This window comes from Sycon ciliatum, chromosome 1 (assembly GCF_964019385.1).
Source record: "Sycon ciliatum chromosome 1, ocSycCili1.1, whole genome shotgun sequence".
In the NCBI taxonomy this organism is placed as follows: Eukaryota; Metazoa; Porifera; class Calcarea; order Leucosolenida; family Sycettidae; genus Sycon; species Sycon ciliatum.
This window is the reverse complement of record NC_088643.1, coordinates 42,869,722-42,893,724: the sequence shown is the minus strand read 5'-3', so window position 1 is coordinate 42,893,724 and position 24,003 is coordinate 42,869,722. Positions and strand designations below refer to the sequence as shown.

The window sequence follows — 24,003 nt, the reverse complement described above, 5'->3', positions numbered from 1 at the left end:
ACCTAAACGAAACTATATTGACTTGACAGCTACGATGGAGTGATGTGTCAGCAAACCTATATATTTAACCAAAAACGAAACTTTCCTCGACTCACCCACCCACCCAAAATCGAAACGCTTTTGTTTTGTGTAAGAGATCAATACTTACGGACTTCCCCTTATGTATAAGGGGGAAGGCCAACATGTTACGAGTTATGACTAGCGGTCTACCAATGTAACCAGATTATACTGTTAGACCTGTAAATTTAGTGAGGGAGCAAATCTAACGTTTTAACAAGTGACATTTCTGTTGAGGCTGTAAGTACATGAATAGAATCACCGCTTGACCTTATTTGCGCTTAAATTCTCTGATTCCACTAGCACCTTACCACACTATATCAAGAACATTCATTGAGTTTTTGTATTCATTGCTGTCTGATGATCGCCACAGGCGTGAAACTCTGAGTCACAGCCAACCCAAGCTCCGTATCCCATTCTATTCTTTTTGTAAGACCTCATATTATGGTATGTGCGGATATGCCTGAAGACTGCAAGATCGTGTGACAACAAGGCACCAAACTGACAGGGAGTACTGAGACATTCAACAACCTGACATCTAGCTCCCAATATCTACGAATTGTGAACCAACAGCCTTCTAACTAGGAAGGTATAGGTATGGAAAGGTCCAATGTGTCATCATAATTATTGTAGCATTCAGCATTCTTTATTGCCGTGGGACATAGCTCGTGCGCAGCTTCGTTGCACTTTCCTTTCCCTCTTCGGCCATTTCCGTACCTGAAACTGCCAAGTTGGAAGGTTGTAGGTTTGCGCTTCGTACATGTGTTGGAGCTAGGTGTCAGAATGTCTCCTTTTAACATTGTGGACCGCTGGTCATAACTCGTAACAATTTGTGCTTCCTTTTATACATGAGTACTATTGGCTCGCCATCTGAGTTCATTTTTAAATATCTTCATCAATTATTACCCTGTCACACACACACACACACACACACACACACACACACACACACACACACACACACACACACACACACACACACACACCCACGGTTTTGTGCACGCACGTTCTTGGATGGGTTGCGGAGTTTGAACAGTGAGAGTGTGCAAAGCGCATACAGCGTCCAGCAATGCATGCGCGGAGGGTGGAATGCAATAAAGATGGATCTCCAGTGCAAGGAAGAAGCCTGATTGCAGGAGAGGAAGTGGAAAATATTATCAATTTATCATTATGTGATCAGTCAGAGAACAGAAGGAAAGTCCATGATGGTGTTAGGACACAGGTTTGGGGAGAAGTTGATGTCATAGCACGATAATGCATGCAGTGAACAGCGACACTGTGTCATGCACACACACACACACACACAATGGCACAAGGCCATCATACTACAACACGGAGAAGAAAAACAAAAAACCGGCCGGGGAGATGGCATCTTCCGAAATCATGCAAGCTGTGAATGGGTGTGAACTGAAGGTGGTGACGTGACGGTGGTGGTGATCGTATTAGTAGCTCTGGATGTGTTCTTTGCACTGCGTGTACACTGTGGCATCCTGGCATAATACCGGTAGTACATTATGCAGACTTATCTATAGATTATCATCTACATGTAGGCCTCTGTGCTTACCTAACACATGCAGTTGACCTTTCTTATGCTAAATAACCAACAAAAAAACAAGCAGAGTGTTTGCAATAACAGCAGCAGCAGCAGCAACAAATGCAACAATGCAACAAACCACTTTCTCTATGAATTGAACTCGATGAGAGTGTAGATCGGAAGGGATAGCTGGTATGGTGGAGATAGCAATGACTGGCGCTCGGCTTACTTCCTGCGGTACACGGCCACGTGCGGCATGATAAGCTGGTACTTGCGATAGTGCTCTCGGATCACCAACGGAAGGCTGGCTTCGTAGAGGAGCTCAAAGTTGTCACCCAGCACCTTGGTGATGGTGCTGCTGGCACGCACGTCCACCTGGGTACTCTCATCCTGGTATCCACCCAGCCATTGACTCTGTGGTGTGAAATCATCCATCCACGTGCACGGTGATGTGAAGATAGCAATGCCACCAGGCCTGACCAGAGTTACGAGCCGCTCCAGGAGAACCTGTGGCTTGGGCAGTCGGCACAGCAGATTCAGCATCAGGACGGCGTCAAAGTCACCAAGGTCATCCCGCAGTGCACAGGCGTCACCCTCTTCAAACTTGCAGCGGTTGCGATTGATGTTCGGATCAACTACGGCCTCGTGGCTCGATCGGATGTTGCCTTCCACTTTTTGAGTGTACGGTAGCTTGCCGTGCTTCTGCAGCTTCTGGCAAGTTTCAACGAAAGCAGCGCTAAAATCGATACCAATCACTTCGTCGAACTTGCGAGCCAGCTCAAATGAAGCGCGCCCCACAGCACAACCCAGATCAAGAGCACGGCCTCCTTGCGGGCAGTACTTGAAACTCAACTCGGAACATCTCTTCGGCCAGCTTTCCGTTGCACCTGGCAGCACGATTCCATCGTGAGGAAACAAGTCGGCGGGCTCGGCAAAGTGCAGACTCAGGTACTCATGGATATAGCAAGACGTCTCGTACAGTGCGTGGCCTTGCTTTGGCTTCTTCGTTGCCCATGGCTTTCCACCGACGTACGGTGGAGGTGCATCCATATCGCTAGTCTCCAGGTGCTTGGCCTCAACAAGTCGAAAACCCGAAAATTGGTAGAAGTGGGAACGGAAGTGATAGCGTGCATGGCGACTTAGCAGATTTCCGGTAGATGCAAACGATCCATTCTGGAAGACAGAGTGTTGACCATCGAAGCAGGGCGTGCTGAAATCTTCATAGTACGGATGAATTTTGAAACCTGGTAGGGCGCAGAAGTATCCTTCGCCCCACTCCCACACGTTGCCCAGTGTGTCATAGAAACCCTTTGAATTGGATTTCATGGCTTGCACGGGACTCTCAGAGCCGTAGGCTAGTTGCCCGTTGACGGAGAATTTGTCAGCGATGGTGTCACCACCAGCATTCACTACTGGGTCATCGTTGGATCCACCAAGGTCGGAGATGGCGTACATCTCCTGCTCAGCAGGCAGGCGGATGTTACCGGCAGGCAGGTTTCTCTTCTTACACAGCCAGTTAGCATACGCCTTGGCTTCGTAATAGTTGACGGATACCGGCCAATCCCAGGGCATCGGTAGAATGTCGAAAATCAGCCGGAGGTGATAGTGATGCAGCCCCGTCGGACCGTGAGGCACCCAGAAGGTGGGGAACTTGACATTGCGGTATGTACGCCATGCCCAGCCGTCGTCCGTCCACACCGACTGGTCAAAGTAGCCGCCGCTGCGAACAAACTCCCAGAACTCGCCGTTAGTGCAGAGTGTGTTTCCGGACTTGAACGGCTCCACGGTGAAGTCCCGACGCCCGTACTCATTGTCCCAGCCAAAACTCGGGAAATCATCAGGCTTGTGAATACTGATGCTCGTACTCGACACCGGGATCATCTCCGCTGGTTGGTAATCCTTGCCAGGAGTCGGTGTGTCGGAGCTGTTCTTTAGCACGCTAGGATGATACGCAGGCCACTGCACTGGTTGCTTCAGCACACTGACTGGCAGCTCTCGAATGAGCACCGATGATGTCTCAAAGTGGATGCGTTCATGCTCGAAGCCCATGAATATGGCCCAGGCTGGCTTGTCCTGGTTGAATGGCCGCTGTGAGTCGTCCAGTGCAGGGTGGCTCTTGATGAGGTCCACGATGATATTGTAGACCGTCTTGCGGTATTCCATGGTGTCCTGGACGGACGGCCACTGCATCTCGTTCTTGTCCATGTCGTCCCAGCTCATCTCATCCACGCCTGTCTCAAAGATCACTTCATACTCAGCATTGACTGCTTCTTTCAACAAGCCAGCTACACGGAACTTGTTCACATACAACGAGGCTGGATGAGCGTAGTAGAAGATCATCGGGTGCCGCAAGTTGTGATACGGTGGTCGGTAGAACGCTTCTTCACCCTGCAGGGATGAAAACAGCGTCTCTGTCAGCATCCACGTGTTCTGGAAGTACTCGAGAATCTGCTGGCGTGAGAATGTTGCTGCGTTGGCTTGCGGCAGTGAGAACACTGTGCCATCGCTGCGCACCCCGGGTACGCCTGGTACTGGCTTGACCCCGGACCACCAGCTGTCCTGGCGTTCACCAAACAGTTCGGAATCATTTCCCCGGCAGTTGCGCATCCAGCTCGGTTGGCATTCCGGATCGAACGGCGATGTCGGTGACACTGGCCCTGTGCTGCTGCTGCCGGTGCTGCTCGTACTGCTGCCACCGTTGCCGTTGAGAACCACGCCAGCCGAGTGAAGACCGAGGTTAGGGTTGCGACTTCCAGTCTGTTTCTTTACCGGCGGACCGCAGTGTGCCGTCTGTGTGCCGTTGGTACCGTGGCCGTTGCTGACACCATTGCTTGCTCCCTTCAAACATGTAATAAGAAGAAGTAGCACACACACGCACACAAAGAGGGAACACACGGAACAAACAAGCACACGCGCACACACACCCACGCTCACATGCACACCAGACAGCAGGGGGCAGAAGACGAGACATTCAAGTCAAGACTGCCATTTTCGCCGTTGTGCGGCGCAGTCTTGCCAACAGTGAGTCAGTCCCAAGATAGCTGCTACTCGCGATGCTTGACAGAGGCGCTTCTGCTTGCTTCAGTTGGTCCGGTTCACAGGTCGACAGAAGCAGTTGAGATCCCTGCCATTGCTAGTGCACTTTCTTGATGTAATGGGGCCCATTCTGCCGTACTGTGATATCACATACAGCTACCCAGTGGTATATCGCTGCAGCCTGGAGGAGTTGCCGAGAGCTGAGATCCCCTACTAGGGGCTTTTTGGATGCTTCTCTGTTCCCATCACCCCCACCCACCCCTCCCCACTGGAGGACACAAGGATCCCCCAACCACCCCTGGGGCGAGACCAGAACATAAGGTACAACACACACGCACCGCCAAAACGACACACATGCACCAGTACAACGCACAGAAATGCGCGTGCACAAACACACACACGGCAAGCACAAACACATACACACACAAACCGCTTTGTAAATCAAACTGACCAGAGCACCTCTCCTTTCCATACGTTTCCACCTTCACCCTCTTAAGCATACTTTTATGTATGTACAATTTTGGTTACTTTGGTCTTTTTGGAGAAGAGATATCCGCATGACAGGTGAGGACAATGAAAACTGATACATGTATTCCTATTCTTAGGTCTGACACAACAACAGCCAGTATTACAACATAATGATTATGGCCTTTCTATCCAGACATTGCCCTGTCCCCCCCCCACCGCCAGGCAAAGAAGGGAAACTAGGGGGAAATAGGCGAGTGGTTGGGCAGATGTGAGAGTGAGTTAGCATTACCAGAACCCCGCATTGTTCTGAAGGCGTTCTTTTCACCAAGGATGATCTGTGGGGGGGGGGGGGGGGATCACAGTGCCCAATCTGCTCACACCCAATCAAGTCTGACTATGTGTACCCCGTCATCAGTCCACTGTACTGGTAAGATCTTTCAACGGTCAGCTCTCACACTGGAATGTAGTATACACTGCATCTTTGCTGCGCGGGTGGCAGCTTCTGTCTGCCCTGGGCCATGGGAGGCAATGGCTAGAATGGTATGACACTCGCTTTCATGCAACCACTTTTAAAACATTGAGTGGACCCTCTCAAGACCAAGGGTGTGCTGCTTCTAGTGCAAACAGTTAAAAGGCTGCTGAGTAAGTGTTTACACCAAAGTCAATACAAAAGTCATCAGCATCACCATCAGCATCACCATCAGCATCATCATCAGCATCATCATCAGCCACATGTTGGTGGAGAACCTAGTCCTAGGTATATTCTAAGACCTAGGCGCCACGGGTATTAAAAGCTACATTTTGGCCCAATCTTAGAACCTTGCCGGCATGTCATGGAATGCTAAGATGAGTACATCTGCAAGACAAGGTATCTACAAGGCAATGCCGTTTTCTCCCAATCCTAAAGCGTATAGGCTAAACCTACCCAGCAGTATCTTGGGTACATGCAGTGTAGTGTAAGACTCTGCAGCCCCCCCCCCCCCCGAGCTGATCTATGTAGAACAGTGTTACTAGTTGTAACTTAGTAGTGGCCATGGGTCACCATGCTTGTTATTGCAACTACGCTGAGTGTGTGACTCACATTGACTGCCCTGGTGGATGCCATCCTCGTCAAATCACTGTACTTCTGCGCAACAACTGCAACCTGGGTAAGGACAAATAATCAGAAGATCCACCAGCAACACTTCAATGCTATTGCTTCGAGAATGCTCTTTCAGTACCACATACCACACCGCGTCTAATTGTGGCGTACAGCTCAATGGCACTGTCACTAGCCGTGAAACTAGTGTACCAGTATGTCAACAGTATGTCAGCATGCCGGGCTTGCTACTAGTAGTTTCTTCCTTTCAGTACCATTCAATCCCTTGACTGATTGCTTCCCGGGCAGCAGTTGAAGCTTCGCTTACCGGCTTGCATCAGCTAGCTGCTACAGGTCACAATGTAGGTGGTATGGCCGCCCCTTTCCTGCTGTAATCCTCCTCTTCCAAGCTTACAGTTGTAGCCGTTTTGTATGATCTGGATTGTCCTCTCTGCGTATATACATGTAGCTGCCGCACTTACTTTGCCATCCAGTGCACTTGAGCTGATGCTGCCACTCTTCTTCAAGTACACCAAGACAGCCCAGACTGGATCTCTAGTAATCTAGCTCCTTTCAGCAAGGCCTCATTCCCATACATTCTTTCCACTACCTCAACTTTTACTTTACCAGGGTGTGCGTTCTTGCAGATTGATTGGATGGAATTTATTGTGGCCACATCATCCGACTGCCAGGATCGTGCAGTAACTAGTTACCAGCCGGCACTGATGATTGTGGCAGCATGTTTACATTTCACACCACCAATCACAAACAAAGAAAGGTGTGCTACTGTCTGTGCTCAACACAGTGGGTTCATGTTTCTGTGTCTCAGTGTGCGGGTGGTAACCTTTGGTGATGGTGGTATGGATCTGGATACAAAGCTACACACTTCATGCCCGACTAGCATGCTAGCACGCATTGACTTAGCACAATAGCACATATGTACATGTATGCTGACAGGTTGTCGCATGTTTTGGTGCGCCGTGTGCTGACAAGTTTGACAGAATTAGAACAGGAGTGACTCCAGCAGTGTGCGATGCTCATGTTCTTCTGCTGGTGCTAGACATAGCAGTGGATGTGATACATGGTGAAACAGAGTAACTTCCATGTAACACTGATGCCACAATGTCACAATAGACTTGGCCCATGCCATGGTGCACAGCTATCACAAGATCCACAGCCATGGCCCATGGCGTGTTACAACTCACAAGTACCTCACCCGTGATGTGACTAATTACTCCTGAAGTATGGAGTTTTAACTCAGTGTGATTTAAAAATCACAATACAATGTATTTGTCAATCAAATCCTAAACGTTTGAGATATTCAGTATGTGCTCCTGTTGCTGTGCTAGTTGTGCCGGGTGAACAGGGGAGGGGGCAGGACTGATCAGTCACAGCAGAGACCAACTTCCCAGGTCAGTACTCAATCAGAAGGCTACAGCCTAGTACTGTAGAAGTACACCGGGAGGTAACAACAACCTGTCCTTCCATTCTCAGTCTTTGCCCTAGTAGTACAGGAGGTAACAACAACCTGTCCTTCCATTCTCAGTCTTTGCCGCTTACTCTCCCCCTTGGCCTTGGACTTGGTTTCCTGCAAAAGTCTTGGTAACATGCTGTATGTATGTGTACGTGACATACTAGTAGTACTTTGAAATAGTAGACTGAGTAGTAGCAGCAGTTCTAGACTTCTAGACTTCTAGAGTTTCATTGGATTAGACTATTTCAAATATTCTTTTTGATTTCATGGGCGAGTTTCATCTCTTGTATCTTTGGTGTTCTTCCTTCTTTCCATGTCGTATTGATTGAATAAACCCGTTTTTGCAGCAGCAGTTCTACCTCTTATTAATTAATTATTTTATACTTCGAGTTCGAAGTAGTCATGTACTACATTGTTCATTTTGTTGTCTGGGTCTAGGCACCGGCGGATTATGCCGGCATAATTATTGGCATAATTTGATGGTTGAAAATTTGGAGCATAATTTGGCATCCTCTCGGAGGTAGGAGCATAACTACACGAATATAGCACAGTTCTAGTATATAGGCTATACCATTGTGTACAATGCACCTGATCAGTGCTGGTGGTCTGCATGGCAAGGGGTTTGGAGGTCATGCAGATAGTGTTTTCAATGAAAAGCAGGGTAGAAATCATGGCAATACATTATTGTATGCTCGAACTCGTCTTCTTCAAAGTTCTTTCTCACACTGACACAGTACATGTAGCAGAAGATGCGAGTGAATTGATCTGGTGGACACAAACCAGTTATACTTAGCAAAGTGTTTGGGAGCCAGGTCTAATAAGATCATGTGTACAAGGATGCAAAGATGTTGCTGGTGTCGCAATAAGAGGGGAGATACTGAAGCTAAACTGTAGAGACGTTGGGAGGAGAATGTTTGATCTTTGCGAAACAGGATGTATAGATGATGTTCGGTCATGATGGAAGGAGACGTGGAGCTAGGGAGAGATGAGCTGATTATTCGCAGGGTGAGGCCCATGGTGACATCGGATGGACGAGTATGATGATTACGAAGACAGTTGAACATGATAATTTTTAAAGGTAACTCAAACTAATTAAGCAATGAAATAATATTTGTACTGAAGTACAAAAGAAATCAAGTTATGAATAGAAGAAGTATTGTTTTCTCTTTTCCATGTTGACCTCTTACATGCATGGACACCTTGCCCTTGGTATGGGGATACTCATGTACATGTATTTTCTTGTACTTATGGCCACTTGCAACTTGCAAGTATGAAAAAAGGCACAATTTCCCGCACTTTGAGGTTCCATAAGTACAACAAAGTGAATATATATCCCCGGGTGCCAAAGCATAATATGAGGATTTGACGAGCATAATGCGAGAATCCATGAAAGCATAATTCCTTGATTTCGCGAGCATAATCCGCCGTTGCCTATCTGGGTCCGTTGACACAGACTCAGTGTCAGTGACAGGTACTGCTAGTACAGTAATATTAGTATTACTATTAGTAGGTAGATCGAGCATACTGCTAGCATAGGCATGACGTCTTTGTAGTGATAAGCAAAGAGGCACGTGCCTCTTGAAACGAAGTTAGGGATCACGCGATATTTCCATTGATGTGCGAGGGCATGCGGCCATGCAGAAAAGGTCAATGCACGCTTCGTGCTCGTGTTGAACATGTCAGATCAGATGCATGCAGATCAGATCAACAGTGCGCGTGCATGCAGTCGAGTCCGCGATCCGGCATGAATGCATTCAAGCAGTGCATGCAGTCTTGCAGGTAGATCTGCGTCAACCACGAACATTTTTTTCTCTGGCCCCTCACCATGCTCACTGCGTCAGGTCTTCACTGTGAGTTTGAGTGTGACTTGCCCAGCGATAGCGCACGTAGACGTGCAGAGCTAGTGTCGGTAGTTTTAGTGCACTCTCTACCTGCGAGCGGTATCAGAATCAATAACAAATCCGCCAACAGTGCAAATAGCTTTTGGGTCAAGTTTTTGGAGGTCGCAGGTCGCAAGCGAGGACAGCTTTTCACTTGTCGTTACACGCCTCTACTGCTCCAGTCACTGTAATAATGTACACACTTTACTTCTCTTGTTGGCTGTGCATATCCTCCACCCCCTGGTCAGACATAGGTCAGGATATCCTGCTACAAAAGGAAAACTAGTTTGACTCCCGGAACATACATGTGCCGCAGTGTATGCTGCGACCGTGACACTCGTCCCTCGCACGCCCCATTTGCTATTTTGAGTCAACCGGAGAAATGGTTGCCCACAATCATCCACTACAAACTAGCTTTGTACTCCTGAAGATTGATCATTTGGCCGAAATTGCAGAACACATTCACGAAGTACTTTCACTCTTGGACTTCGATGCTGGAGTTGCTGCGACATACAATGGAGCACGAGCGTCAGGAGGTCATCAAACCCCACACTTTGAAAGGCACAACTGCATGATATGCTACCATGCAGAACATACACGCACTGCTGCTGCATTTTCCCCTCTCTCCGGTCAACAAAATTAGCTCCAGAAAGCATGACTAACGGCATGGTTTTGGCTGGCAAAACGGAAATGTCCGCAATCCTAAGGCCAAGAGAAAGGAGCGAGATCTTGATCTCTGCCTACCTGGATTGCGGTGGCTAGACGTTTCACGCGCACCTATCTGAACCAACTTGCCTCAGCTGGGACGAACGTCCGTCAAGTAACGTTTCGTCTAATCAGACGAGCAGCCGGCCCCGCCTCAGTGCTGTGCGCTGCTCAGCCACTGAACCAGCAGCGATGAAGATGGTGATGATAAATGCGGGTGCAGACTTGCGACTCAATGTAAAAACTGGACAAATCGCTGGCAATCTATCTGATCTAGTCAATACACGGGCCAGCTGTTGGACGCTGCTTTTCGTTTCTACTAAACTACAGCAAAGCAAGATGTGGCAAAGTCACAGAACATCAGAAGGTCAGCGTTCGTTTCGAATAGGGTACCGAGGTCTACAACTGCATCTGCGTGCTTTCTCTTACAACTGTCTGGTGTTGCGGGTAGCCTACGGCTAAGGTCATAAGTAAGGAGACTGAGGTCAGTATCCACGGCACTGCTAGCCCTTGGAAACTCTCACTCAGAGTCTCAGTTGATCATCATAGTGCAGGGGAAAATCAGGAGTCTGCTGGCTCTTTTATACCGCTTGTATCGGGCGAGGGTCCAGGGCAGGTGTGCAGGGAGGACGTGACAGTCATGTACTTGGTCGTGATTGATGAAGCCACAGTGCGCAGCATGTCGAGCTGCCGGAGATCCGGGGCCTGCATAGCAAAGTAATTATTAGTTATGTCTATGACTATGAGCTATTGTACTCGTAGACAGTACATGCTTGTACTGTCTGTATTCAACTAATGATTACCGGTATGTCATGTAGATCTACCACCAGCCTTTATTATGGGTCAGATTATGTCGATCACAGTCGATCGACATTTTTCTGAAGTAAAGACTGTAGTGCCAGTAGTGGTTACAGCCAGGGCCAGAAGTCACGGACACCGCCCGTAGGTCTACACCATGCCATGATGCATGGATATGGGTAGATTCTACACGACGTGTACAAGTCATGTACAGTCATCATGGTCATGTAGATCTACATGATGACTGTATACATGTATGTAGCGACCTTGGCGACCTGGCCTGCCACCGTAGCTGCCAGTGCCTGAGCAGAGCTCTTTCGCCGCCTCAATTCCTAGTGAAAGATGGTCGTGAACAGAAACTTTCCGTTTTTGTTACTAAGTAAAAGGAAAGTCTTTACCTCCTCTCCTTGCTGAGAGCACATGGTTTGCAGTCATGTAGACTCGACTCCAAGTACAGGACAATTAAAATGATGGCTGAGCAAAAGCGTGAAGCGTGGTCTACTACCGAGAGTCTTGTGTAGATATTGTAATTATTATTTGTATGGTCTATTCTGTCACATGTTGTGGTTTACGTCCCAGTTTAATTAAACCAAGAGTACATACTCCCGGATCCCCTCGCCCTGGGGCCGAAATAGGTACTGGGATTACCCATTCTTTCAACGCACACAGCCCTTGGCTACACAAACCAAATAAAAATAAAAAAACACCTCAGCTCCAAATCTCTTCAAATGCTTTCCATATTTTCGCGCAAGAGGGCATCACAGAAGTCACATTATCCCTGAAAATGACCTCTTAGGCGAATATCTGGAGAGCATTTTGAAGGATTTGGGGAGGGTTTTCTTTCCCGTTTTTTTCCTTTTCTGTTGTGTAGCCAAGGACTTGGTGCGGCTGTGTGCGCTGAAAGTTCGCATCATGCCTAGGCTACAGCGGAGTTACGCCATTCTCATTTGCACATGACATTGTACCCAAATTGTAATGGCACTACCACAGTATGTAACAGTGCCTGAAATAAAATAAAAAAAATTATCGTATCCGTTCCCGAAGGGAACTCACGACGGCCGTTAACACCCGATAAACCCTAGCGGCAGATGCAGCGCCCAACGGTGGGGGTGAGTGGGTAAGTCTCACAACCACTGGCACAAATGCCGAAAACGACCCCATTTAGCTGCATCCATGCTGAAGCGTCATGTTACGAAGGTTTTATTTAAATTTATTATCGGAGATGTCACGGACATACATGTACATGTACATGTATTTTAGAGAAAGTGACATGACGCTTCAGCTGATTCTGTTTATTGCCATCCTAAAACTTTTGTCACCTCGCCGCCTGTTCAAATAAAAAGCTGAAATATTCATATAATGTACATGTACCTGACTGTAGATGTTAGGAATCCTGTATTGGCCGGTACCTGGTACCGCTGGGACTCGGTCATCGATACCTTTTCTTCCTTGGAATGGCTATTGCACACGTCATTTCTGGGTGTGGCTTAGTACTTCAGTAAGCTACATTTTGGTTTGTTTACCAAAGTTTGTTGGTACAGTCGACCTTGCGAATAGCAGCCCTCGTGCAAGAGAAACTGTCGTTCTAAAGAGGTTGACTGAAGTCCATGATCCATGGTAGTCCGCGACTCCCAGTGCGAAGCTGTCAGTCTTGTGCCAGGTATGCTTCTAGAGTTTCTGGAGTTGGATGTGATTGCGTAACCCAGAACATGCCAGTCATCACCCTCCACATATTACCAGGTACCAGGGAGTCGCATAAACCCTTATACTACTCCCTGATTATTACTAGATCGATATGTACATGTACATTGTATTCCATGAATGCCATGTAATTAGATTACCGGTATTTTAGTATTAGATTTGCAGTTTGTCTATCAGGACCTACATGTACACTGCAATAGGCACGTGGAGCGTCTGACAAGAATGACTGCGGATTTGCAGCTGTAGGCGGCTGCCGTTTCTGAAAGGAAGCATGCGTTGCATTTTAGGAGATCATCTTCTAATCTACCTTGATTATATATAGTACAGTGTGACACCATGATATGAATTTTATATCGAAGTTTCTTGAAAGTTGAAGGAAGCTGATTCATGCAGCTGCTGCTACTATTACTTGGCCACCGCGTTTGGATGGAGCTGGAGCCCATCAGAACCAAGACGGTACTACAGTGTAGCGCGATTAGAGACCTCTCTTGATACTGTAGCAAGAGTACATAACATGGTCATGGGAGTTACACACAAAAGACACAAATAAAAGGAGGCCTGCAGACTGTGTTCGCCGCGAGTCCGAATCTCCCGCACAATACAATCATCAGGCGACTTGAGTGCATTGTGCAGGACACTCCGGGTTGCGGCGAACTCTGTAGGCCTCCGTTGTACCTTGTGTGTGTAATAGTGCTCCACGTTATTGTGTTGAGCCCTCTCCGCTGGTTAGCTACAGGAAAATGTCCTCCTTGTAATGTCACAGATGCTATAGTAACATGGGTGTATGCACTCTTGATAGTAGGTACTGTACTCTGTCTCTGAGAGCCAATGGAAAAAATAAATCCCTCCGGTGTGTAGATGGAGGCGCTAATGTGTGGCGCGCGGTTAAAGTTGCGCTAATGTGAGAGCACAAGGTTACATTATCGTTTCGGCTTGTCATAGTTCGTCTTCGCTTAGCTTCCACTTTCTATGTACAATACAGGTAAATGTACATAAACTTGAGCCTCCCAAGTTGGGTGGTCTGTTGCTTTGCGTCGTCGAGTTGTTGTTAGATAGGCCGGTTTGCCCAATAGTCTTACCAGTTTCGTCATCATCCAGTAACATTCCGTATCATAGTAAGTGTGGGACGTTGCACTTTCCTTCCCTCATTGGACCTTTCCTAACCTGAGCCTTCCAAGTAACACGTTAGTTGGAAAGTAAGTTGTTGGTTTGAACCTCGTAGACGTAGTGGAGCCAGAGAGTCCCCTGATTGGAGATATAATAATTATTATGGTAAGTATTGGGTGTACATACATGTATTTATACAATCTTGGTAGTTTTGTTGTTGAACTGTTCTAGTAATAATAATTGTACAATCATGTACAAGCGCAGGTATGGGGTCGTTGAATGTCTCAGTACTCCCTGTCAGCTTTATGAAATCATGCCTTGTTGTCGCACTCGCTAACTGGATATGACATGGTTTCTTTGGTGGGCGGCTTGTCATAACTCGTATCATGTTTGTCCTTCATTTTATCCCCGATTACATTGGCTTACCATTCCGAGGGCAATTATTGAATACATTTGTTGAGATTGGCCCAAATCTTCGACAGTATCACGTTCACACTTTTGCCATGTTTTGGTTAGTTTGTATGTTAGTTCTCCCAATGACTTTGATTGTGTTCGTGCAAAGACAGTGTTTGACAGACGCTCGCCGGTAGAGGCTCCCATGGCGCATGGCCAGGGTGACCAACCCGATGGTTTTGTACGTCTGGTAGTCTTAGCCTAAACTGTCCGTGACACATGTTGTGACCTTGGCCATGATCTGGTCACAAACGCACGGGCACACCTACTACTACTAGTACATCACACATGTACTCTACTACATTGTAGTCGTAGCTGCCCTAGACTCCTGCACGATCCCACTTGACAGTAAGCAAGGCGGACTGATATCCTCAGGGCATCACTGGTGCACACACGCCCAATTCACTTGTCAACACCTCGAACAAGACAGTGTCAGGCTGCGAGGAGCTAGAGATCTAGAGCTTTCCAGCTGGACAACTAGCTGTCATTATCCTCATCGACCAATATCGACCCTAGAGTACTTGATAGACACGAATGGATGCAGCTGACAGGTTAATGTTCATTAATTCCCGCATTGCAATGCCTGGAAGGCACACGTGCGCAACAATTCAATCATACGCTCAGCCTTGGGCTTGGGTTGCTATTACAACCTGTCACCAGAGTGCCAGTTATCTCGCACCTGACTCGGCTTCGCCTCGGTTTTCACTCAGGTACATGTAACAGTTAGATTGTATGTACATGATTGTATTACTACTAGTATTACTATTTAAATAGCCATAAATCCTCCATCTCAACCAATCATAATAATTTTTATACTCTTGAGTCTTGGTAATCACTACATTCTAATATCTACTAGAATGTAGTATTACCAAGACTATACATGTAATAATTATTATAAGCTCCCTGGGAGCTTATAATATGTATTCTCTTGGTCACTTGAACTGAACACTGGAACAGTGGAAGCACGAGAATAGTGCTCCAGCTCTGCAGGATACAGACAGTGCTAGTATGGGTCAATAGATTCGATCTATTCTACGCCATAGCATAATCATAGCAACAAACATCATCTTCAGCATCATCACTAGTATCAGGGAGTCGTAAAATATGGCATTTTAATACGACTCCCTGATACTAGTAATCACACTGTAGTTTGTGCATGTACGTGTAGTACAGTCACTAGACACTAGCGGTGGATTGTGGGGCAGCCGTTTTGAGCGCACCTTAAAATGCTGCACCTCTTTCCCCTGTCTATCGAAATCATGAGAATGAAAAGAAATTGCGTTATTATGGCGGTGGAGAGCGCGTGAGGTACGTCGAGCAGGTGCCATTTGTTCCGGCGGTGAGGCTTCAGTCGTGCGGCGGCGGCTTCGTACAAGCGTAGACCTACAGCAAGCCTGCGCTCAGAAAAACAATCCGAGCCTTACAGCCATGCCATCGCTTTCATTCGGTGCAGGGTTTCGTTTGCTCTGCTGCGTTCTTGCATTTCTTGTTTGCGTTGTTCTCGTGTTAGGCATCGTGCTGCTGCTAATGAGGTATCCTACACTCTGGCACTGTCGGAAGCCCACATCTCGCGAGATTAATTGCCATTTCTCGCTTCCCTCCTGTGCGTTTGTTGCTTTATAAAGTTATCGTGTTCTTGTTTGTATCCTATTTGTTTTGCCCATTTTCTTCAACTTAATTTTTGGGAACACAGCCCCATGCTGTGTGATAAGTCGTGTTGAGTCTAGCTGTAAAAAAGCAAGTACAGTCACTAGCCCTTGGCGGATTATGTTGGCATAATTTCCGGCATAATCTTCGGATTTTGTCTAAAAATTATGCCCTGGCATAAAAGGACTTCTGAGATCAGACCGTGGTCAGCATTCCCTTACGATGCTGGCTGAAGATTAGCGCTCCAGGCATACATGTACTGTCTGTATCTTGCAGGAAATAACCTGGTAAATGTTACCCCTTCTAAGCCGTGCTGCCATGGTGCCAGAGTCCTTGTACTAACGTTGCAAAGTGCAACAAGAGTGCAAGTGTACAGAATAGCACCATCATTGGCATAATTCCAGCATACTGTAGCATAATCACTGGCACAATTTGGGCATATAAATGGAAAGCAAAATTCAGCAAGGCACCGAACTGAAAATAATAAAAACCAAACAAATTTACTGAGCGTAATCCGTCAAGGGCTGTTTGTACTGAGTTCACCATAATATCATTAGTTTGGACTGCTGTATAGTATACCTGTACATGAAGCACCATCACTGGCATAATTTGGGCATAAATGGAAAGCATAATTCAGCAATTTACCGAGCATAATCTGCCAAGGGCTAACTAACAGTCACTTAGTATCCACTACGACGTGCGCATTGTCGCATGGTGGTGTGGCACGAAGTGACAGTGTTCCACCAGTGCACTCCTCACAATCCGGGCTAACCTGTCCAAACACGTCGTTATCCCCAGAGGGCCAGACGCCTAGACTCTGATCAAGCTCTGTCGGAGCAGGTGGAAACTTCCGGAAGATGAAGACGTGCTGTGTCACCATACGGCATACCGTGCGAAGAAGAGCGAGACTCTACACTCGAGAAGTCGAGTGCTTTTGTTGTTATCTGGTTATGAAGGACCAGTAAGTAGTGGAGTCACACTACTGTATTACACACTCACTGAGTGCGCATTGTGCAACGCACATAGCACAGGTACCCATGGGCCATGCCCAACACGCATCGATCAGAAACAGTTTTTTAGAAATATAATTAGATGCATGCCAGGCCAGGCTGCGGCATCTCGTCATTCAAGATTGTCAAGAGTAGCATGACTTGATTGTTGATGCAGTTTCGTCTCGATTCTGTACCCAGCCTTTTCACGGAATTGGTTTTGTGAATAAACCCGTTCTCAACAATCATAATTCATGACTGTACAGTGTACATGTCATGTACATGTATACGATTGTTACTTTACTTCATCAAAGAAACAGGCAACGATGCTGTCTGCCTCCCACAAAATGGTGAAGATAAAGAGTGAAAAAACCGAAGATGATGGGGCCTCAGTGGTCCAACAAGCGCCTCTCCGGCATCCATTGGTAACTTACTGAACCGCCACTTCGTCAGTGCTGGCGTACAGGTTGACCCTGATGCTCCTAATCCCACTATTTCCTCCCTTCCTCCACCAGCAACTACATTGCACTACCTGATCATTACCTCATCGACTGTTTACAAGCTAGTATATTGCAAGGCTGCCTCTGAACAAATCCCCCGGAGCTGATAGGATCACCAATGAGATCCTCAGCCCGCCCACTCTCCATTCTTTTTAACCTATCCCTCCTCTCTGCCATATTCCCGTCACTGTGACGGTAACGATGGAAGTCAGCCACTGTCATTCCAGTGTACAAAATTAAAGGCGACAAGAACAACCCGTCTAATTACCGACCAATCTCCCTCCTGTCCTGTGTCTCCAAACTGCTAAAGAGAATATTGTACGACCGCTTGTATGACCATATCTCCCCTCTTCTTCACCCCTCTGCTCACAATCTGGCTTCCGTCGTAACGACAACATATCCCTGCAATTGTCCCGCATAATTCAAGACCTCTGCTCTCTAAAAGACCAGCGGCAGGTCCCCTGCATCTGTTTCTTTGACCTCTCCAAGTCCTTTGACACCGTGTGGCACAAGGGCCTCATCGCCAAACTTCGTGCTCACGGTATCTGCGCATAATACTTCGTACTGATCGTTACGTCTCAAATCCAGACTTGCATGCTGCTGTATCCACTACCACTTTGCAACACTGCCTTGAATCTTGATGCTTCCAAGTGCACCCAGTCCCTGGCTCATTCCATTTTTCTTGACCAGCACTCTAGTACCCTGCTCATTTGCACCAGCACCCTAGTACCCTGCTCAGTTGCACCAGCACCCTAGTACCCTGCTCATTTGCACCAGCACTCTAGTACCCTGCTCATTTGCAGTCGATTAATGATTATCGTTCGCCTCACCATACTGCCCTAGCTACGTGTATGTCTACCCTATTCGTAAATTCCCCTTTCTTTTCCTGCTACTCCACGTGGCTCCTCCCAGTGTTAGGCAAGCTCGAGATATGCCCAAATTCGTCAGACAGCACTTCAGTATCTTCCAGTATTCAAACAAAAGCACAGTCATAATCACCACTTCCCCTGCATTGCTCGCTGGCCATACCATTGCTAATCCCTCCCCCCCCCCCCCCCTTTGAGTACGTGCTTTTCAGGCTTGCATAATGTCATCATGCAAAATAATTATGGAGCAGATACTTTCTTCACTCACCGCCCATGTCGCAACACATCACTAGGGTGGTAACCATTACAACTAGGTATAGGTGATAAATTTAACGAAGAATTTATGCACAAGCCGGGGTGATAAGAAAAAGGGAAATAATTATCTTTCGTACTGTGTTGTCCCTCGCGCGGGAATGCGACTACATGTCTACATGGTTGAGGTGACAGCTTTGCGAATGGCAAATGGCCCTCGACGTCTGTACGTACTGTTCTCACAACTCCATGTGCGACACTGACTCACGCTGCTGCCTGGTGCTCACCATGGGTACCAGGTGTTTGTTGCGCTGGAAGCGGAGCTTCACTAGCACTAGCACTGTATTATCACTAGCACTGTATTAGGCCATCATCTTATAAAGAAGAGGCACCTGTGACGTGTGTCTGTGTGTGTGTGTGTGTGTCACGCTCCTTATAAAGAAGAGGCACCTGTGACGTGTGTTTTGTGTCACGCTGCCCTGAGCACGCGAAGCGTGCGAACAGTGTAGCACAGTGTAGCTAGCGGCCGCAGAAGCACTGAGCACGCAAACGGCAAAGACAAGTGTGCGAATCGTGTAGCTAGCGGAAGCAGCCACAGAAGCACTGAGCACGCGAAGCGTGCGAATCGTGTAGCCACCACCACGTGCTGAGCACGCGAAGCGTGCGAACAGTGTAGGTGGTAGCAGACACGATCAGTACGAGTAGCAGTAGCGCAGCCGCGCGCAGAATCACTGAGCACGCGAAGCGTGCGAATCATGTAGCCACCTAGCCTAGGCCATAGGTAGCACTAGCAGCCGCACAAGCGCTGCGGACCACGTGAACCGTTCTCTGCAAATAGAAACATCTGCAACAAAAGGATACAAAAGATCTGCACTGACTGCACTCTGCATCTGATCTGCAGTGAAGAGCGCGCGCATCGCACTTTTGTTCGTAAGTTTATGAATTTTTTGAGCCGCTTCATCCGCCACCAGGTGATGGACAACCCTGGCCAGCCTCCCGAAGGCGTAACAGACGTCCCTCCTTCTCCTTCCAACCATGAAGAACCTCCCTCACCAGGACTTCAGCGGTCTGGCCACCACCACGTGCTGAGCACGTGTGCTGTTCATGTACTTGCTTCACCCGCATGCCACATTCGGCCAGGCAACGCTGGCCGGTGGTGCTGCTAGTTTTTTATATCTATGTTTCGCGTCAGTTCAACTTCCAGAATCATAATCGAGAGGTGGAAAAAAATAAAAAGTTGCAAAATAATAAAAAGGCTCATCAGAGGTGTATAGAACTGTACAAAGCATAATACTCAATAGCTCGTGCATGGTGTACATTCGAAAGAAAAATCGTACATCGAAGCACAAAACCTGCATCACTTTGGACAGAGGAGGCAACCGTTGGTGCCCTTGCTTCGCTGGATTATTGTACTCAGCCTTCAGCAGCGGTGCAAAGAGCTCCGGAACGACGTATCCTCTCAGCTTGAGGCGACCGATGCGGTCTGTTGTAAGCTCATAGAATACTGCTCGCAGATGCCGAACAAACGATTTACCAACGCTGGCCTCGAGGCCATTTCTGAATCCCAGTTTCGCCGTACGCAACTAGTCAACACCGATGACTCGCACGATCGTACACTAAACTGTGCATGATTGATTTTTTATTTTTTTCCGAAAAAAATCAAAACGTATGCGTGCGAACGACGCGAAACATAGATATAAAAAATGATGGCCTTATAGTCACTAGCACTAGCACTGTAAGTTGGTGTCCATTGGCATTGTAGTGATGTTTTGTCTCGGAGAGCAATACATAATGCAATAGTGCTCTCGGAGCAAAAATTTCATTAGCCTACTCAAGCTCAACTGATGAGGGGTGCCCGAAACACAGATCAGTCTGCGAGCAGGGAGTGGTGCTTTCTTGCACTTGCAGGTTTTCCGAGTGGAAGGTTCGACAGGACTCTGACTGAGCTCGTGTGCTCCAGACGCAGTCGTGAGTCAGTCAAGTGTCAAGTCAGTCGGCAGGAAGCGCGAGCTCCGACGTTCGGAGCAGACTTCACTAGTCACCGCCGCCGCTGTCGCAACATCTTTCAACCTAGTTATTTAGCCAGGCATTATTTTTAGCGAGGCCCAACCTTAGCCCGGAGGCATTCGAGTGACTTTGTGGCAGCACTCATGTTTCCTGCAGTGTTGGAATGTCTCCTTCTGAAGCTCTGTGCTGTGCTGCTGAGTGCTGTGCCGTCTCGCTGAACAGCCTAGCCATACGAGTCGACCATTGCGGCCGTTGCAACGACGTAGCTCTGTTGACTGTTGTTGCAAGAAGTACAGGTTAGTACAGCGTGGCATCGACTGAGTCTGTAGCCACTACAGTAGGCATTGCAGGAGTACCTCCTGCTCGTTATACGTCCTTAACCCTTACCACTGACGGTTATCTCAAAACGGACAAATAATTATTTGCTGGCGGCCGCGCTGGTGCACCGGTGGCTGGCTGCCTGCTAGCACATGTGCCGACTTCATTCAGGTCAGGCCAAGGAAGACAGGTATTACCACGACGACGCACTGAAGTGAAGCAGCGGACCTAGCACCGACAAACTAAGCCATACTTACTAACAGCATCTAGAACGGTAAGGTATCCAGTGTTAGTTTGTGATACTCCTGCATGCTGCCAACTACAATGTAGTTTTCACCGGCCATGTCCAGATGCCCAGTAAATGGTCAATATTTCCTTGTGTATGGATGTATTGAACCATGACACAATGCTCACGGCAGGGAGTCGTAAAATACCGACTCCCTGGCTCACGGCTTGTTTCATGATGGACACAGTCATGTAGGGAAATCTCTGGGTTTCTGTCGAAATGGGACAGTTTTTTCCCCGATCGGCTGTGGTACGGAGGTAGACTTTTTGACACTATGTCTGGGATAAATCGGGCAGCACTGCATGCAAGACAGTCACTGGGTACAGATGACTTTGTACATGCAGCTTCTGCAGATGGTTTGCTTTCTGCAGCTCTGCTGATTTTGACTATTGTAAAACGGGCACTGTTTGCGCTTTTAGTTCGCGACATGCGAGCACAGACTAATCTTCACCTGGAAATGTTTGCGATTGGATTCAATTTCATTAGTTTTTCCTACAGTCCTATGCCGCTTCGTGCTGGCTCATTTTCGCAATTTTATATGCATGGTGAAAATCGCGAAAGTTTCCCGTCGTAAAGGTTTTCCCAATGTGCAGTATATTGTATACTCCAAATGCTGGGTAAACACTGGCCTGAAGCTTGAGCAAACAGTCGCCGAGCCAGTACCTAGTGCTTTATAACACTACACGTAGAGATAGACTCGTATGATCGGGGTATAGTACCGTAAAGTCTTGTATAAGAGCAGCAGCTTCTATGGCTTTCTTGGTGAAATTTTGCAGGCATCTATATGAGACAGGCTTCTATACAAGACAGTTATTTCTATGTATGTCAACACTTAAACCAGGCTTATGTGTGATTTGATGGGCCCAAAATTGCGGCTTCTATTCGAGAGCGGCTTCTATTCAAGTGCGGTTTTTATACAAGACTTTACGGTATACCAAGTTACAACTTATAAAAATGTCAGCCCCTGCAAAATTCGAAAGCAATAGTATCTGTCCAGTCATCTAGACGGGTTGTAAGAGTAATACCGTACAGTAGTAATTATGTCACCTATTGACTATTGTGATGAAGAAATAAGGAAGGCCAAATTTTATCCTGGATAAAAAGGAGAAGGGCAAAATGGTACGAGGTATGACTAACTGTCCACTAACGTAACCAGATCATAATACAGTCAGCGAGTGCGACAAAATGGCACTAAACTGACAAGGAGTACTGAGACATTCACTGTGACGACCTGACACCTAGCTCCAACACTTCTACAAGGTGCAGACCAACAACCTTCCAACGTGGAAGGCTCAGGTTAGGAAAGGTCCAAGAGGGGAAGGAAAGCACGGCGAAGAAGAACACGAGCCACGTCCCATGGCAACAAAGAATGCCGAAAGTTGTTGTTGGTTGTTGGTTTGCGCCTCGTAGAAGTGTTGGAGCTATGTGTCAGGTTGTTGAATGTCTTCGTTCTCCTTGTCGGTTTTGTGCCATTTTGTCGCACTCGCTGACTACATATGATCTGGTTACGTTGATGAACATTTGAAAGTCATAACTCTTTTGTCCTTCTCCTTTTTATCCATAATTACATTGACTCACCATCCGACTTCAAATAGTGTAGAACGGGTAATTTTAGCGACTATTAATTTTAGCGTTTTCCCATTGTCAACCGGTTAGCGACGTTTTATTTTAGCGATTTGCAGCGATTTTACTTACGGATCACCAGTGCACTACTAATGTCTCAACGGATTAGCAACTTGAAGCTTTAGCGAAAATGAGTCGATCGCTAAATTCGCTAGGGTTTTTATGTATGTATGTATAACTCATAATCACAAGGTGATCGTAGAGGCATTAATCAGCGAGAGAATTGTGAATGATGTCTCTGGGTTTTTACGTCGCTAAAATTACCCGTTCTACAGTAATATCTTGTGAAAAATAGTACAAGAACACGCGTGTGATGTGTTGACATGCAAAACAACTTGAACTTGAGTAAAGGAATGAGTATAATTATGTAAACAATCGACGAGGAGACAATAGTCGTAAAATGGCAATAAATAAGATAAATTGTGCACTCATAACAACAGCAAAAATGAAGAAAGTCAAGTTCCATAACGTTTTCTTGTGACTGTCATCAGTGGAACGCCGTCACATAAAAATGTAATAACTAAAACACACACTTATATACATGTAGCTAATATGGTTTCAGGTAGAAATACAGCAGCTAACAAGTACAAAAAGCGAAGTTTGCACCTTTGCAATGTGTGAATATAGTGTATGTGAGAAAGGTAGTGGCAGATGAATGTGATACTGTGTGAATGAATGTAATGGTGCGTGTGTATTACTTGAAGAGTGTGAGTGATGTGCTGTGCTGTGTGAACAGAAAAAAAACGTTGTAGTTATTACATTTTTATGTGACGGCGTTCCACTGATGACAGTCACAAGAAAACGTTATGGAACTTGACTTTAAACACAACTTTCTTCATTTTTGCTGTTGTTATGAGTGCACAATTTATCGTATAATTATGTATAGGGTAATATCCGCTGGTGAGCTGATCTACTCACCTCCCACCGCTTTATAATGGGCCATTCGCACTACGCCCGGAACGTGGCGTACGTGACGTTTTCGTCCGGATAGCCATGACAATATGGAACGTGGCGGGAAAATCGTACTGATACGAAAACGTGACGACGTATCCAGACCCCTGTACCGAGTTTCGTTCTGTCGTTTCCAGCAGTTTGTGTCCAAAAGAAGCTGTACACACAGCTGTACGAGCAGCGTGTGCTGGCCTATGTGAATGCACCTGCATGAAAATGACGTCTGCCAGTACGTCGTATTCCAAAACGTGACGCGTATTGTTACGTAGTATC

At 47.0% G+C, this 24,003-nt stretch overlaps 1 protein-coding gene across 4 annotated transcripts; it reads right to left on the bottom strand.

Moving 5' to 3' along the window:
- Positions 1-1,026: 1,026 nt before the first annotated feature.
- LOC135827161 (uncharacterized) lies at positions 1,027-10,806 on the bottom strand. Of its 4 annotated transcripts, XM_065339694.1 has the most exons (4): positions 10,662-10,806; positions 10,272-10,556; positions 6,177-6,239; positions 1,028-4,429 (listed from the first exon to the last, which is right to left on the bottom strand). In XM_065339694.1, exons 3-4 carry the CDS (start codon positions 6,198-6,200, stop codon positions 1,817-1,819), a joined length of 2,637 nt encoding a protein of 878 aa, XP_065195766.1. In that variant the 5' UTR covers positions 6,201-6,239; positions 10,272-10,556; positions 10,662-10,806; the 3' UTR covers positions 1,028-1,816. The 4 variants fall into 4 exon arrangements, with proteins under 4 accessions (XP_065195774.1, XP_065195780.1, XP_065195766.1 ...); XM_065339702.1 differs by having other exon boundaries at positions 1,027-4,429; positions 10,323-10,805; XM_065339708.1 differs by lacking the exons at positions 10,272-10,556; positions 10,662-10,806 and adding an exon at positions 6,502-6,525 and having other exon boundaries at positions 1,027-4,429.
- Positions 10,807-24,003: the final 13,197 nt, after the last annotated feature.